Genomic DNA, 17,659 nt, shown 5'->3' with positions numbered 1-17,659 from the left:
TTCTATGACTGCATGAAATGTGCCAAATCTTAGGACTACATTAGGAATTGTACTTTGCAAAGGAATAGATGATACACCTAAGGATGGCACTTTTCATGAAGTTTCTCTCTTCAACAAGTGGAAATTAATTAAGGTGTGAAACCAATTCTTTTTGATGTTTACAACAAGTTAACATTCATTGTTAAAATGATGACTTAACATTGGAAAATGAAAAATCTTTAACAGGTCAAACTACTTAAACACCATCGCCGGACAATCTAGACTAAAACACCACGAAAATCTCAAAGTTGCCCATAATACGCGTTAAGTTAAAAGATGTAGATATTATCTTGTAAAGGGAAGCTGTTGTAGATTCATATTTTATGAAGAGGAAGTCGTAGTTTAGGTTCAGGATGGAAGATTTAATTTGATTGACTTTTTGGAAGTCAAATTGTTTACAGAAACATGTGAAAGAAAGGTCTTGCTGTTTCCTAGTATTTTTTTTATATAAAAAAAAATAACTATCATGATACTGTTCTAAAATAGTAGATATCGGTCATTAACTTTCAGGTATTGTTTTAGCTATGATCATTAATCATTATTGTCACATTTGAACAATGTTTGAAAATTTGATATGTATTATGAACATTGGCACAACTTATTTTCATATGACGCATAACCACATTTCATATAATGCCTAAAATATTGACTTGTCTACCTATCTGCAAATGTAATTCTACAGAAGTCCTGTTTTCACGCAACTTACGTGATAAATAATTTTAAAAAAGAAAAAGTTAAACTTGGGGAATGTCAAAATTGGAGTCAAACTGTTGTGCGGACCTGAGATCAAAGATATGTTGCTCGTTTACCTACAAGCTTCAGATGGTCGTAACTCAATCGACCGATTGAGTTGGTTGTTCCTCCTCAAAGCGGCACAATTCTCATCTTTACAAGGTCTTAGATGCCGAATACAAATGGTTGGAAAATACTGATATATCAATGATCATATACACAAGCTTCTATATGTTGATTCTGTCTCTGTTGATAACCAAAACAGTGCCCCGTGTTCTGTAAGTAAGTGACACTCAATACTGTTTTTCACGAGTTATGAGTCCTAAACTCCTAATACTGTACCCCGGTGTTTTGTCTCACCAATAATTTCCACAAGAACATTTTCCATTCTTAAAATGATGAAACCTCTTCCCATCTCTTACAACAAGTTCTCTCCCCACAACTTGTGACATGAACCCAAAAGCATTATGACAATCCAAACAAATCCTCAAGTTCTTGAAAATCCGAATCATGGCTGCAGATGGAAGCTTCAGAAGACCATAAGCGACTGCAAGCTTCTCACTATGAGTAGATAATGCAGTTTCCTTTTGTTCATTCTCCATATCATGTAAGACACATTTTGTATTTGGAACATACCCTAATTCCCGCATCTTGAAAACCAGTTCCTCAAGGTACCTATACACCTGTTGAATGTCAGGGTGTCTAGTGTCATCTACTAAAAATACATGGAACATATTGTCAACTTCGATCCAACTACAAGCGGGTTCTTTTTTCACTTTACGGACACGCATCATATTTCGAACCCTCGAAACATCATTCCATTTGTGTAAATTTGCATACATGTTTGAGAGAAGTATGTATGTCCCATCATGATGTGGAATTAGCTCAAATAGTTTATCTGCAGCTTGGAGCCCTAATTCCATATTTCCATGGATTCCACATCCACCTAGTAGTGCTTCCCATATAGGCACTCCTGGATTGAATGGCAATTTTTGGATCACTTCTGTTGCTTCTGAGAACTTTCCGGCTCGACAAAGTAAGTCGATTAAACGACCATAATGATCTTCGCCTGGTTTTATGCCATATGATTGCATTGAGTTGAAATAGTGTTGCCCTATATCAACTAGACCCGCATGGCTACAAGAGGACAGAATTGTGAGAAATGTTATTCGGTCAGGAACTATGTCTTCTTTCAGCATTTGTTCAAAAAGGTCAACTGCTTGACCACCATGCCCGTGTTGACCCAAAGCTGCAATCATGGCATTCCAAGAAACTGAATCTAAAGACGTCATTGAAAGAAAGATGGATTGTGAATCTTGCAAAACCCCACATCTAGCATACATAGTGATTAACGAATTGGATGCAGATAAGCTCGACTCAAAACCTGATTGGATAAGTTGAGCATGGAGTTGCCGCCCATGGTCTAGTGATGCAAGAACTGCACATGAAATAATGGCGCCAGCAAACACATAATCACAAGGTTGACATTCGCATGATGATCTCATTTGGTTAAATAACTTCAAACCTTCTTCACCCAACCCATTTTGTGCGGATCCAGATATCATAACACTCCAAGTCAACTCATTCTTTTTGGGTATATTATGAAAAAAGGCCCGGGCTTCTTCAATTCGCCCTACATCAACATATGCAGATAAAACTGTATTCCACGAAACAAGATCCCTTACAGGCATCTTATCGAATATTTTTCTAGCATCATCTATATAACCACATCTCCAATATACAGCAGTCAACGCATTGTTAACACTAAACAAAAAATCCCGAGATGGGTTTCTAACATTTCTAATTATGTAAGCATGCACTTCTTTTCCCTGCAAAAACAGTTTACCAGTAGCACAAGCACCAAGAATACTTGTATAAGTATACTCATCAAACTTCATACCAAGTAAATGCATCTTTCTCGACATATCTAACGCTTTAGAAACAAGCCCTTTATGCATATATCCCGAAATCATTGCATTCCATGCCACAACTAACTTTTCATCCATACCATCAAAGACTTCACTAGCACCCTCCAAATCATCATTTTTTACATACCCAGCTATAATAGTAGTCCACGACAAGTCGTCTTTAACCGGAATCTCATCAAAGACTTTTCTAGCCGACGCCATCATGGAAGAAGCCATTACAAAAGGCGACGAAGCACACTTAACATAAACAGAAATAAGAGCGTTTAAAACCGACGTGACAAACCCTAATCCGGATTTAACAATCTCACAATGCAGAAGCTGACAATGTGATTCATACTCAGCTACAAGTGACAATGCAGACAACACACTAGTATAAGTAAAGTTATCAGGCCGAAAATCATATCTTTTCATCTCGCGAAAAAGCTCAACCGCCGCATTACCGTCGTTATTATGAGCGCAACCTGTAATCATGGCATTGTAACAAACCGTATCGCGGATACATAACGGGGTGTTGTTAAAAAATTGTTTTGCCATTTTTAAATCAGCAGAAGCGGAATAAGCAGTAATAAAAGTGGTTGTTGTTACAATATCTGGTTGAGGAATTTGATCAAACAGTTGGCGTGCATATTTAAAATTCGATGATTTGCAATACAAATCCATTAATCGGTTTAGGATATGGGCTCGTGGTTTAAACCCAGAAGCGATCATGTGAGCATGAATCATCTTAGGGACATTTGTTTCAAGATGTTTGGAACATAGATTGAGTTGTGTCGCATAAAGGTTGGCCAACGCACCGATCACATCCTTGGTTTTCATTTCTTTCATTTACTATAGTAATTTTGAAACGACGTGCCCCACTATTTTTTATTTGTTCGGGTCTTCGTCTATTTTCATCAATTTGTAAGATTAAAAAGAAAAATAGAGCAATGTACGGCAGGTTCGAAAAATTCAAAGTTCAAAGTTATATAATACTAGCGAATTTACCCAGTTCAACCCGGACAGTTTAATTAAAATTATAAAATTAAAAAATATGCATATAATTTTTGGAGATAGTAAATTGAATAACACAATATTTATATATTGATAAAGTACCTATTGTATTAACAAAATATAAAAAAATATTATGTATCTATATAAAGTAATTTTCTTTGTTTGTAGTAAAGATTAATAACTTTAAATAAGCATTTAGTAACTTATTTTTAATTAAAAATAATGTAAATTATTTATGACATCATAATTAAAATAAAAAATTAAAATAAAGACTTTTTAAATAAAATTGTAGATTTGTTATATCACATTTTTTCTAAAAATATTTTTAAAAGACAATTATCTTTTATTTATATTAGAGATTGATGAGAAAGTCAACTTTTGACTTCTATTCGCTTCTTTGTTAAGTGTTGCATACTTGGTCTAGGTGTTAAAACATGTTACCATTTCGAATAAAAACTCACATCTTAAATAGTAAAAAGGCATCTTAATTAAACCCTTTAATATCAATATCAATATCAATATTAACTATATACGAGTAGTATTTTAAATGAACTTCATGTTTGCAACTAACGATTCAATATTACAATATTAAATGATGTTAAGCCAATATTGAAATATTCAAGATTACAAAGTAAAGCTTTGTAGATGTTTATTGAAATATCTAGTCCATAGAAATAAAATTAAAAAGTTCAATATGATTTTGATAATCCGTTGATATAAGAAAAATGCAATTGTGGACATCACAAGCGTCATCGAAAATATGGCTGGTGACTGGAAACAAGGTTGAGTTGGAAGAGAACAAAAGAGAGCGATGGCGGCTGGAAACAAAAAAAAAAAAAAATACCCAATAAAGTTAACACTATCTTTTAAATAAATATACTTTTTAAAAATTTAAAATTAGATAAACCATTTGTATGTGAAAAGGACTATAGATTTTGGACATGTAATTACCTTTTACAATGTAAATGACAGTTTCTATCTGAGTCAAAAATATCCGTTTTTTTGAATAAAATAAATAAATAAATTGTTTACATATAGCAATAATGCAATCCATTAATTTAAAAGAAGTGATATTCGTACCACAGGTTTTGATAAATCTAACACATGCATGTTTTGGTAATGTGTATAATGTGTTCAGAAGGTTTGTCTTGTGTGATAGATTTAATAAAATGTTTAGTACGAATATCATTTCTTTTAAGTTAATAGTGCTTACGAAAAAAAAGACACCTAAATAAAAAGGATTAAAAGTTAAGTTGATATAGTTAAGCTGTTAAATTACAAGAGCTTTAGAAATGCAATCACCCAAAAATAGAAATTTGCAAGGATTTCGTACGACTTGGAGGTTGAGTTTTGGGGGAAACTGCATTGCAATTAGTGTAAGTGGATTTCGAACCTCAGAATCATACATTGGCCGCCTACTAAACCAACCTGACAACCTAACTTTTTGTATCATTATGGCATAAATATCATATACGAGTAACTAATTATGAAGTTTTCCTGTTATTTTAAGTACAACAAAGATTTATATTTGCCTATATGGGATTATCTAACGGCGAAAGACACCTTGTATAACTAGTTCTGACCACCATTGAAAGACTCCTACGCTAAACTTGTCTTGAATCATAATTGAAGTTTTTCATAACAAAATGAAAAAAAAAAAGTATACCAAATGCATTAAATATCACATAACTGAATCTTGGATCGAATTTGAAGTTTTCCTTTCTTTTAAAAAAAATAATTATACAACTAATGCATTAAATATCATGAAAACCGAACTCCGAAGCATTCTGTTTTGCCCCGAAACTCATATCGCATTTTGATTTCCAGATTACAAGGAAATTAGAAAAACCTTTTGATCTGGTTTACTATTTGATAAAAACTCGAAACAATTATTGGTTAAAGTATGATATCGGGAATTGTTTTAGACTACCTAAATTTTGTATCCTTTTATTATCATTATAGTATTTGAAAAATAAAGTAAACACCTTGTTTATTAAGCATCATAGTCTAAAGGGAATGAAAAGGTCCAAAAGAAGTAATTAAAAAAAACGGTTATTAAGAAAGCGCCAAGAAGCAACCAAATTACGTACTATAATATCATTTCTCGCCTCAACTTAACTTACCAATCAAATTTCTATCTTTCTTTCTTTATTTTTTAACTAAAACACTCTTTGCATGATCATAAAAATATAGAGAGACCCATCGATCTCCATTGCCACAACAACAAGAAACTAGAAATGGGTTTGATTAGTGAAGGTGTCACACAAGTTGTAATACCAGTTTCTGCATTAATCGGAATCGGGTTTGCTTTGATACAATGGTTTTTGGTTTCAAAGGTGAAAGTAACAAGTGGGTTAGTACGCGAAAATGGCCAAAGGAATAGGTTGATTGAAGAAGATGATCAAGAAGTTGGTGTTGATTCTGATCAACTTGTGTTTAAATGTGCCGAAATTCAAAGTGCTATTTCTGTTGGTATGATTATATATACGACTCTATCTCTATCTCTTTCATACTAGTTGAGTTTAAGCTGGTTGTGGTTCGGGTGGTTTAAAGTTTGGTTCATTTGTCCTAAAATGTGTTTTTGTAACTGGTCAACGTATAGTTGGAGCTTTTCTCAATCGCTTTTATTCGTTAATACATTATCTTTGCCTTTCGGAGAAGATAACCATATGTCGACATGATCAACAATAACAATACTCAATCCAGTCAAGGATGGTGTTTACATGCTATCTATGTGGGGGTTTAATTTGTTGGTCCATTAGATTGAGTTTTAGTCGATCCCTAGTTAGTAGTTACCTTTATTTTTGGTTGCTTATAATAGCAACTTACTTTTTTTCTTCCATTTTGTGTAATCACTTAAAGATAGTTAGTTTTGATGATAATAAAAGAAAGCAAACAAAAAAAGAAGAAAATATATTGCTCTTATATGTTATTCACTTATTCACCAAGGATAAAATTATCAAAACTACCCAAAAAGTGTTGTCAGGTCAACCCAACATGTCCTGTCCGTACGCATCGGTTAGATCTTATATGGTCAATCAAACTAAGGCATATAAAGATCACTCTTAATTATTCGCTTATTTTTGACACATACAGATTGAAATAATATGACGTTTTTGTTTGATTGTTCCAGGTGCAACATCATTTCTCTATACACAGTATAAGTACCTGGCAATCTTCACAGGGATATTTTCAGCCATAATTTTTCTATTCCTTGGATCAGTAAAAAGTTTCAGCACAAAGAGTGAAGAATGCACTTACAACAAAGGCAACATATGCAAACCTGCATTAGCCAATGCCTTTTTTACAACACTCGCCTTCTTACTAGGTGCTTTAACATCAGTTCTCTCTGGTTTTCTTGGTATGAAAATAGCAACATATGCAAATGCTAGAACCACATTAGAAGCAAGAAAAGGTGTATCAAATGCATTCATAACTGCTTTTCGGTCTGGTGCTGTGATGGGATTTCTTCTTGCTGCTAATGGTCTTTTGGTTCTTTACGTTTCAATCAATGTTTTCAAATTGTATTACGGAAATGACTGGGAAGGATTATTTGAGTCCATTACTGGTTATGGTCTTGGTGGTTCTTCAATGGCACTTTTTGGGAGGGTCGGGGGAGGCATATACACCAAAGCTGCAGACGTTGGTGCTGATTTAGTTGGAAAAGTCGAAAGAAACATTCCTGAAGATGATCCTCGAAACCCTGCTGTAATAGTCTCTTTTCCTAGTTTTACTTTTCATGTTTAAATAAAATGCACATAATAATCACCTAAAAAAACATGGTTTGTTAATCTTTGCAGGTTATTGCCGATAATGTTGGTGATAATGTTGGTGACATTGCTGGGATGGGTTCTGACTTGTTTGGTTCATATGCAGAATCATCATGTGCTGCTTTATTTGTGGCCTCCATTTCATCCTTTGGTACTAATCATGATTTCTCAGCCATGGCTTATCCTCTCCTTATAAGCGCTATGGGAATCATGGTTTGTTTAATCACAACATTTTTTGCCACTGATTTTTTCAAAATAAGAACCATTGCTGACATAGAACCGTCTCTTAAACATCAACTGTTAGTTTCTACTATACTTATGACTGGTGGGATTGCTATAGTCAGCTTCATTGCTTTACCATCAAGATTTACTATCTATGACTTTGGTGCCGATAAGATTGTTAAGAACTGGTAAGTTCTGATCTACGATTTGTACTTTGTTTTAGAACATCTGTATTACGGGCTTATTCATTTCTATTGTTTTTTTTCAGGCACATCTTCTTCTGTGTTTCCATTGGATTATGGGCTGGTCTGGCTATTGGATATATAACTGAGTATTACACTAGCAGTGCATATAGGTAAAGTTTTTCATCTCTTTTCCAATTGGTTTGACTTTTGGGGTCAAACTTTTAAAGAGGTCAAATCTAAACAGAAATATTTTTCCTTCCAAAAGTGAAATATCATACCATTCTTGGTTAGCATCTTCTGTAGGCTAAATATTTTCATAGGATTCATTAAAAGACATTAAACACTAGATAGAATCTTGAAGTTGGACGTTAGTCCTTTTGACATGAAAAGTCAAAGTCTAACTGTTTGAGTGAGTAGAATAGGGAAAACGGATGGGTAGTGGGTCAAAAATGTGTGGAACTGAACAGTTCGGCTTCGACCAACTTTTTGTTTCATTTTGTATTTTGTAAACAACAAATGTTTTGATTTTGAATACAAACCGATTCATTCGAGTAGAAGTCAATCTTGTTGATATATGAAGTAGTAACTCAATAGTATATTTTTGTACTCATGAGATGGTTTTGTCAATAAATTTTGAATCTTGGTGGTCGAATAATTTGCAGTCCAGTGCGGGATGTGGCAGATTCATGCAGGACAGGTGCTGCAACAAATGTGATATTCGGACTAGCTTTGGGATATAAATCCGTTATCATTCCAATATTTGCTATCTCAATTGCCATATATGTAAGCTTTAGCTTGGCTGCCATGTATGGGATCGCAGTGGCTGCACTGGGAATGCTAAGCACTATATCAACTGGTTTAGCAATAGATGCATATGGGCCAATCAGTGACAATGCTGGTGGCATTGCGGAAATGGCTGGAATGAGCCACACCATTCGTGAGAGGACCGATGCTCTTGATGCTGCTGGAAATACAACAGCTGCTATTGGCAAGGTACAAATCAATTCAGAGAGTATTTGAACATAATTAAGTGATTTCTACTCTTATTCCACATAATAGCTTTCAAAAAGCAAATTCAGAGTGGGTGCTAAACTTTTTTTTCTATATATTTTAGCTTTCATTTCAACTTTTTAAGTTACCAAAAAGTATGTATGATCTCCAAAGTCAAAGGGTATATATGTAGTCGTATCAAACAACTTCTAAAGTTAAAAGTTTTATGAATTGAAAAAGACTACTTCATACCTTACATCAGTAATTGTAATCCGGTCTCAGGGTTTTGCAATCGGATCAGCTGCACTAGTCTCTTTGGCTCTATTTGGAGCGTTTGTGAGCAGAGCTGGGATTGAAACCGTCAACGTGTTGACTCCAAAAGTTTTCATAGGTTTACTGATAGGGGCAATGCTTCCTTACTGGTTCTCTGCAATGACAATGAAAAGTGTGGGAAGAGCAGCTTTGAAAATGGTTGAAGAGGTTCGCCGTCAGTTCAATACCATTCCAGGGATCATGGAAGGAACTGCAAAACCTGATTATGCAACTTGTGTCAAGATTTCTACAGATGCTTCACTTAAGGAGATGATCCCCCCTGGTGCATTAGTTATGATCACGCCTCTTGTTGTCGGGACCTTTTTTGGAGTTGAATCACTTGCTGGTGTGCTTGCAGGTTCTCTTGTTTCAGGTGTCCAGGTACAACATATGTTTTTCTTCAGCATGGTACAATGGGTGGGTTGGGTAACAGATCAAGACCCAATACCCAATACACCTTTTGTGTCAACATGATTACCAAAGTGGCACCTTCTCATTAGTTTAAAAAACAATTAAGAGAATATTTAAGTCATTGTCTTTAAAGCTAATATTTTACATGTTTGAGTTGTTAAAGATGAAAAACAATCCAAATCAACCCATTTATAAGAAATAAGCCGAATTGTCACCAAAGCAATTCCTTTGAGATAACATGAAATTGTTAAAACCAAAAATGATCATTTTTACACCTGCTGTAGGTTGCTATATCGGCTTCTAACACAGGTGGAGCATGGGATAATGCCAAGAAGTACATTGAGGTAAGCCTTTTAATGCAAGCTAATTTACTTATTTGATGTCACGCCTACTACTTTTTGAAACAGACGTTGTTCATTTAGTATCAAAACAGTTGTTGCTCAAGAACTTGCATGTTAAAATGTTCGATTTGGACTTTCAGGCTGGAGGGTCAGAACACGCAAGGACACTAGGGCCAAAGGGATCAGATGCACACAAGGCGGCAGTAATAGGGGACACGGTTGGAGACCCATTGAAGGATACATCAGGACCATCACTCAATATCTTGATCAAGCTTATGGCCGTTGAGTCATTGGTGTTTGCTCCTTTCTTTGCCAGTCATGGTGGTCTTTTCTTCAAATGGTTTTAAAATCTTTTTTTTTTTTAAAATTTGTTTTATATTAGTATATTTGATTAGATATTTGTAAATCATATTTTGGTTTAACAAAAGATATACAATAACGTCACATTTTCTGTTTTCCTTACCATAACAAACATGTTGCACAAAATCAAAGATCTGATACTCTTTGTTTGCTAGACACTGTTAACCAAAGATGTTTCATTTTGACTGAGATTATTGTGAGTAGTAAAATAGATAGTGATATCGACACTAACAAGTTGTAGTTACCATACGATATAGCTAAAGACCTAAAGTTACTGAAGTGTTTTCTTTAGTTAATTTTCATTTGGTAATCAAATTAAACTTTGGTAACTTTTTCCATTATCTCAATTAAAGATTGAAAACCGTTGGATAACTTTTCTGAATACAAATTCGGATATCTTTCAAACAACTTTTTTTATTATTTCTCTCTACGAATATATAGAACATCTAAAAGTGGACTTACATCCTAAGGTACTCTTGTACCCTTTTATTTAACCATTTTTCATATTATTTCAATTAAAAAGTCAACATTAAATTAAAGAAACCTACTATATATTCTACATATCATCATCATTTTTATATTTACATATTACGTATCACTCTCACATGGGTATCAATGTATCATGAATGACGTTTTGGAATATCATTCATAAATTTGTTTTGTTCCTAAACTTTCAGATTTTGATAAATTGTTAACCTTTCTATGCATATGCATTATTTCGCAATGTTTCTAGTTAATAGTAATAATGAAAATGTTAACTAATAAAACACTATAATTTGAAGATTAAAGTTTATCTACCATATGCTAAAGAAAAAGTTAAAAAATTGAAGACTTAATATTTTAATTTATTATGTATTGGGATAACATTGGTATACCCTTGCTAATAAATAAATTATTTTTAATCATCTATTTCCATATTAATTTTTTTTTACATGTTAATAAAAAAAAAAAATCTAAATATACCATAGGTTAGATGATCAAAAGTCTTGGCAATGTCTTGGCAATGGTAGATTTTTCCAATTGGAATGAAAGTGGACACTACCACCGGCCTCTCATACTGAGTTACAGCAAATTCAAAACAAGTTTGTCACAGATCATGCAAGTTAATCTTTCCACAGATGCATACTCTTAATTCCGGAAAAAAGGCACCTTCAAACTGTATACCAGCTCAATGAAGAACACACTCCATGAAGCAACTATGGTCCTCCCCATTGGATCTTCCCTTGGAACAGGCAAGCCTCAAAGTAAATGTTTTTGGATGACGTTTAGAGATGAACCGCTTTGCAATGAGTTATTAAGTGTTGAGTGTATTAAATGTCTGAATGTATAGATAATGTCTGTATGTATTAAGTAGAAAATAGGTAATTGACGGTTATTTTCGTTTATTAAATTAGGAAAAAAATGAAATTTTGACTAAATGTATTAAGTTCCTAATTTACTCGTATAAAAGAAACATGACCTTAATGAAATAATTTACTCGTATAACTAACATAAGAATATTTGAATCCATAAAATAACTATAATATTACATTTTACATCAAAAACTTTTACATTAGTAATCACCCCACCACCCGTTGTCACCATCGCTTCCATTATCACTCATCGTCACCACAGCCACCACATTGTCACCGCATCGTACGGATATACGTCTAGTTTTAAAAAATCATCGACCTCCGTGAAAATGATTTTTAAGAAAACAAATTCAAACATAACAAGGCTATTGTCACCCATGACAATTCATGCAAATTATGCCAATTTCAAAAAGTATGATTACCAACGTTACCATTTTTTCCATTTATTAAAAAACTAAAAAATTCCATTAAAATAAAAACCAATTTTACATTAAATTAATAAACTAAATAATAACTAATAAAAACTAGATGTTATTTTAGTTTTTAACTTTAGTATTTTTAATTTAACTTTAATTTTATAAAATATTATAGTTTATAGTAAGAATAAAATAAAATAAGAAAAATGTTAAAGGAAACCCTTAGGGTTTCACTTATCGTGCATAAAAAAGTTGTATATTTCCATATTAAATGTTGGTTTCCTAAATTTTATGGTAAATGTATAACTAATTAATACATTTTAACGAAAGGTCGAAAGCCTTGGAAACTTTGTTTAGCAAAACTCATAAAATAATTAGCATGAGGAAAGTGCTAGATGTTAAAATCCCATTGGCTAAATCATGTCACGATGACAATAACAATCTGAAGAGGTCAATTTTGTCAAAACACACAAAATAAATGCCTTACTTCCCAACTCACATGACCATAAATAAGGGTAAATTTATGCCAGTTATTATTATTATTAGGTTTTTTTCCAATTGAAATCGAAACACACACAAAAAAAACAAACATGTTTCTAGTAGATTGGTTTTATGGGGTTTTGGCATCTTTAGGTTTATGGCAAAAGGAAGCTAAGATTTTGTTTTTAGGCCTTGATAATGCTGGTAAAACCACCCTCCTTCATATGTTGAAAGATGAGGTTTGTTTTTTGTTTTTTGCTTTTTTCTTCTAATTATATTATATATATCTATATATATTAATGTATATTTATATGTATGTATTGATGTTGATAATTGGTGTGTTGATATTGGCAGAGGCTTGTTCAGCACCAGCCAACACAATACCCAACTTCAGAAGAATTGAGTATTGGCAGAATTAAGTTCAAAGCTTTTGATTTGGGGGGACATCAGATCGCTCGTCGAGTCTGGAAAGATTACTATGCCAAGGTATATATATATATATATATATATAGATGTATGTTACATGTGATTTTTTAGTACCATATATGTTTCTAGCTATATGGACATCTTTTTTGATTTTCTTTAGCTGTTAGCCTGTTAGGTGTTTGGGGAAGTTTTTTTTGTGGGCTTATTTAGTTTTCGAAAAGCCAACAAAATTTTAGTTTTGTCTGCTTATTAACTTCAGCTGATGTGCTTAGAATAAGTTTATCGACTTAAGCGAATGGACTTAAACATGCTTATAACTTGAGCTGGCCTAATACATAAGATATAAGCTTGATTTGCTAGACTCTTAAGTGGTTTATATAGAATTTGTCGGCGTTTTGGAAACTTAATAAGCCGAGAAGCCAGAAAATTAGTTTAGTGTGTTTTATTACTATATTAATAACATTCCTGTGGATTTGGAACTAAAAAGGGAATGTGTTTGGCATATAAAAGGCTAAATGTTTGTTATTCAGAGTTGGATGTTGGATCGGATCTTTATTAGACGACACACCATGTTTTTGTTGAGTTGATTTGCATACAACACATGATAAATGTTTCATTGTCAATATTGGTAACCATGTTCTCTACTTTTAAAATAAGTGATGCACTTTTGACTATTTTAGGTAGGTAGATACTTTTCAACTTCGGTTCCCTTTTTGGATATGGGTAGTTAAAACATACTCATTGAGATGTTTGTGTTTAACTAATGTTATTGTTTGAAAGTAGTATACATTATGTGACTAGTTGTTTTCCATGTTCGTCTTTTTAAATTACATTCATTCAAGTTTTCCACTCGACCGCGCTCATTACTGTTGGCTTCCATGTTTTGGTATACATATCTTAATTTGATTTATATATCTAGTAGAGGACTTTAGGGTCAATTCTGACTTGAGTCAAATGACCCACAATCCCTAGTCGACTAAAGATTCTTGTTTTTTACTTTACATAGATAACCGAGTTTACACTTGCTGTATCCAACTTTTATGTTTAAGTTAATTACTACACGTAAATAGCAGGTGCATAGTATGCATATTCTTATTTGTCCAGATAGTATCCTTTGTTTACACTTGGTGGAGATAGGAGGTTTCTTTACCATTTTTTATGAAATTGAAGTTGAAGGAGGTTATTATATATGTGTTTGGTATTGGTTGTTCTGCTCTCTTTGTTGACATGACAATATAGTTAAATCCTGTCCAACTTTTATTATGAGGTTTTGCAGATACATTATCGATAAAAACTCTACATCACCCCATCCATATAACTCACCAAACTAGGTTCTTGTATGCTCATTTAAACTACATATTTTGACCCAGCAACTGTTTGTTAGAAGTTCTGACGAGGGAATTGTTGCTTTGTGAATTGTCTTTGCGGGTTGATTGCGTGTAGTATCCTCATGAAACTCCTTTCACACAGTAGATGCTTGATCTGTAAATGGTGTTCTGCTTTCATTAGAGATGAAAAAGTAGACGGGTCCGGTAATGGGTCAAAATGAATTCAGGTCAAATTTGGGTAGTTACTGGGTACAGGTTGGATCAAGACCCAAAGCACTTTGTGCCCAAACATATAGCGCTTCTAATAAATATTTATCATGTGAAATCTGATTACAGAAGTAATATTAGGGTGATAGTAATAATCTAATTTTTAAATAACATGATTTAGAAGAATCTGTACATCAAAATTCAGTTTGGGCGACATTCAACCTATTGCTATATAAGATCCTTAAATCCAGTTTACATGTTTGGGCTGTTCATATATGACATAAACACACTCGTAAGTATGTCGAATTGACACCTCTAGTTTTATCATTCTCATGGCTTTTCTGTTATTGATCAATTAACAATTCTAATTCTTAATTCTAAAGGTTGATGCTGTTGTCTACCTGGTGGATGCTTACGACAAAGAAAGATTTGCAGAGTCAAAAAAAGAGCTGGATGCACTTCTGTCAGACGAATCATTAGCCACTGTACCCTTTTTGATCCTGGGAAACAAAATCGACATCCCTGCTGCCGCATCAGAAGAAGAGTTGCGATACTTCATGGGTCTACAAGGCCTGACCACTGGCAAGGGTAGTGTAAATTTGGAAAACTCAAGTGTTCGCCCTATTGAGGTGTTCATGTGTAGCATTGTCAGGAAAATGGGTTATGGTGAAGGGTTTAAGTGGGTATCGCAGTACATCAAGTAGGCAAACAAAAAAGTTGTGATCGTTTCAGTTCTTTAGAGATTTTATTTCCTACTGGTGGGGTTGGGTGTTCTCAAATACTATTTCATATATATATAGTTGTGCTGTTTCGGGTTATTTGACATATAAGCTGTGGAAGGTTTGGTGCGTGATATAACGTTGTAAACACTTTGGTGGATTTGATGATTGGAGTATAATGTAATGTAAGTTGGATGCAGTTTTAGACGTTCTTATTTTGTTGCGTATTATAAGGAATATATTTTCTTTTGGCATTTAACTATGACATTAGCTCAAACTTGAGTTGATAGCTGACGCGCCTTCATAATGGCAAGCTCGAGAAAGATCGCTCGACTCCATAGCTTGAATAGCTTCAAACAAATTCGAGTCGAGTTTTTACAAGGTCAAACTTGGATTGTAATACAATTCGTGCTTGTTTTTATAGTTGGTGTTCACTCTGAGAAATACAAGTCAAGTTCATCGTATTTTTCATACTGTAACTAGTTAGTTTGAACTAGATCTCCATATAGTCAGACACAAGGAAGGATTATGGGTTACTAGGCAAGACTTTTGTCAGCTCCAAATATGTCGTAATGAAATAGACATTTAACACCAGATTTTATAATATTGGAAGGTCCAAATACAAAAAGTCAAGAAGAAAAAATGACTCTTTCTTTGGGTTTTCGTCATACATTTATAAAAGTCGAATCATTGTCATTCGAAAAGTCAATTCGTTTTATTACATCTTAATTTATTGTTCTCTAAAAATTATTCGTAAAACAACTTTTGTATCTATGCTTGTAAGATTTTTAGAAAAAATTAGCATAGTCTATCAATTGAATCATGACACTTAGTAAAATGATAAAATAAAATCAAGAGAAAAAACTAACGAATTACACATATAATCGAGTTGATAAAGATTATCATTTCCCTCTAAATTAAAAATCATTTCCCTTTAAATTAATCTGATTTGAGCCAATTTCTACAAACTAAAGATGCTTAAATGAGGTATGATATTTCTCTTGCAACATAATTATTACACTTAGAGATAACAATATCTATGATTGTAGGTTTATAACGAGTTAATACACTTTATGTTCCATACCTCCATATGAGTTGAAGTTTTCATGTTTATATTTATGAATAGGGTTTAGTATTTAGAAGTGTAACGAACTTTTATACTTTTTCAATTGTATGAATGTAACTTACATTTGGTGCATTGTAGGAAAAAACTTTGTAAAATTGTTCAAATAATGTAACATTTTGACATGCTCCAATCGAAAAATTACACGTGCTAGCTTATATAATTTGCCACGTATACACTTTTACATTATTTGAACAATTATATAAAGTTTCTTCCTACAATGCACCAAATCTAAGTTATATTCATACAATAGCAAAAGTGTAAAAGTTTCTTACACTTCCAAATACTAAACCCTTTATGAATATTGATGGTAAGCTTAGCAATTTACAGTAACATTTTTATAAATTGATGATGTGATATGATAAATTTATGACAATTTTTTTTTTTTATGTTTTAATCAAAACACTTTAATCGAACAGATATAGTTTTGAGAAAATGGATGAAGTTGTCTTTAGGAATATTGATGGGTAATTTTAACTGGGTTGAATCAGTAGTTGAAGCTCTTGCATCTGGAGACAGAAATTAAGGGTTCGATCTTCATGTCCAGTAAGACTGGAGATCCTTTTCTACCTTTAGTAGAACCTAAAAGCGGTCTCTCTATCTTTAGTAGGGATAAGATTGTCTACATTTCAACCTCTACCATACACCGTCAAAAACGGTATTTGGGACCCAAAATCTATGGAAGATGGCATTGGGAGTTTCTTTTTTTTTTAAACTTAAATATAGACCGTTCAATCGGGATATTAAGGGTTGTTTTCAAAAGTTTTTCGTGACCAGTTCTATAATTAATAATTAGGATTCGAATTTGAAACATAATATAAAAATTTTAGGTTATTATACTGGTGCCAGAACACTTGTACAAGTCAAACATACAATGAACCCGACTAAGTTTCTTCTATATAATAGTAACTGAAAGACAAATTATATACACACAGATACCTAACCCTTTACTTTATTGGTTACATACATTTTCTATTTCAATCCCATCCACATACTTGCACAGTGCTAATCAATCACTAAGTTTAAAGTATGGGGACTGTGCATGACTTTTGGTAATAGTTTGAGGACTTATCCTAAAACAATGGTCACTGTTTTACTCCTTCAAAAACCTCATTTGCATGTCCGAGCTAAAACAAACTCATTCACGAAGAAAAAGCTAGCCATAACATGGCGAGATCACGGATCCATTTCATCTTAGTAACCGTAGCTCTATTCGTTGTTTCTCCGGCCATCGCTGATGTTGTCACATTGACCCCGACTAATTTTGACACAGAGGTTGGTCAAGATCGTGGCGCATTTGTTGAGTTCTACACTCCATGGTAAATGTA

General features: G+C 33.3%; 3 protein-coding genes across 3 annotated transcripts; 2 read left to right on the top strand and 1 right to left on the bottom strand.

Annotated features, from left to right (window-relative positions):
- Positions 1-620: 620 nt before the first annotated feature.
- On the bottom strand, positions 621-3,524 carry LOC122591769 (pentatricopeptide repeat-containing protein At1g25360). The gene has a single exon (XM_043764012.1). It carries the CDS (start codon positions 3,522-3,524, stop codon positions 1,128-1,130), a length of 2,397 nt encoding a protein of 798 aa, XP_043619947.1. The 3' UTR covers positions 621-1,127.
- Positions 3,525-5,921: 2,397 nt separating this feature from the next.
- Positions 5,922-10,434, top strand: LOC122593437 (pyrophosphate-energized vacuolar membrane proton pump 1-like). Its single transcript, XM_043765849.1, has 8 exons — positions 5,922-6,161; positions 6,823-7,397; positions 7,490-7,869; positions 7,950-8,036; positions 8,529-8,859; positions 9,139-9,549; positions 9,864-9,923; positions 10,061-10,434. Exons 1-8 carry the CDS (start codon positions 5,927-5,929, stop codon positions 10,265-10,267), a joined length of 2,286 nt encoding a protein of 761 aa, XP_043621784.1. The 5' UTR covers positions 5,922-5,926; the 3' UTR covers positions 10,268-10,434.
- A 2,150-nt stretch (positions 10,435-12,584) lies between these two features.
- Positions 12,585-15,423, top strand: LOC122591119 (GTP-binding protein SAR1A). Its single transcript, XM_043763335.1, has 3 exons — positions 12,585-12,767; positions 12,883-13,014; positions 14,873-15,423. The coding sequence occupies exons 1-3, from the start codon at positions 12,639-12,641 to the stop codon at positions 15,191-15,193; spliced, it is 582 nt and encodes a 193-aa protein (XP_043619270.1). The 5' UTR covers positions 12,585-12,638; the 3' UTR covers positions 15,194-15,423.
- The last annotated feature ends 2,236 nt before the right edge of the window (positions 15,424-17,659 follow it).

The sequence above is a fragment of the Erigeron canadensis genome, chromosome 3 (genome assembly GCF_010389155.1).
Source record: "Erigeron canadensis isolate Cc75 chromosome 3, C_canadensis_v1, whole genome shotgun sequence".
NCBI lineage: Eukaryota > Viridiplantae > Streptophyta > Magnoliopsida > Asterales > Asteraceae > Erigeron > Erigeron canadensis.
This window is presented reverse-complemented; position numbering and strand designations above follow the sequence as displayed.

Coding starts and splice junctions, on each gene's coding strand:
- LOC122593437 (XM_043765849.1), top strand. CDS start 5,927: ATGGGTTTGATTAGTGAAGGTGTCACACAAGTTGTAATACCAGTTTCT. Junction 7,398..7,489: donor ATGATCCTCGAAACCCTGCT/GTAATAGTCTCT, acceptor TAATCTTTGCAG/GTTATTGCCGATAATGTTGG. Junction 8,860..9,138: donor CAACAGCTGCTATTGGCAAG/GTACAAATCAAT, acceptor ATCCGGTCTCAG/GGTTTTGCAATCGGATCAGC.
- LOC122591119 (XM_043763335.1), top strand. CDS start 12,639: ATGTTTCTAGTAGATTGGTTTTATGGGGTTTTGGCATCTTTAGGTTTA. Junction 12,768..12,882: donor TTCATATGTTGAAAGATGAG/GTTTGTTTTTTG, acceptor TGATATTGGCAG/AGGCTTGTTCAGCACCAGCC. Junction 13,015..14,872: donor GGAAAGATTACTATGCCAAG/GTATATATATAT, acceptor TTAATTCTAAAG/GTTGATGCTGTTGTCTACCT.
- LOC122591769 (XM_043764012.1), bottom strand. CDS start 3,524: ATGAAAGAAATGAAAACCAAGGATGTGATCGGTGCGTTGGCCAACCTT.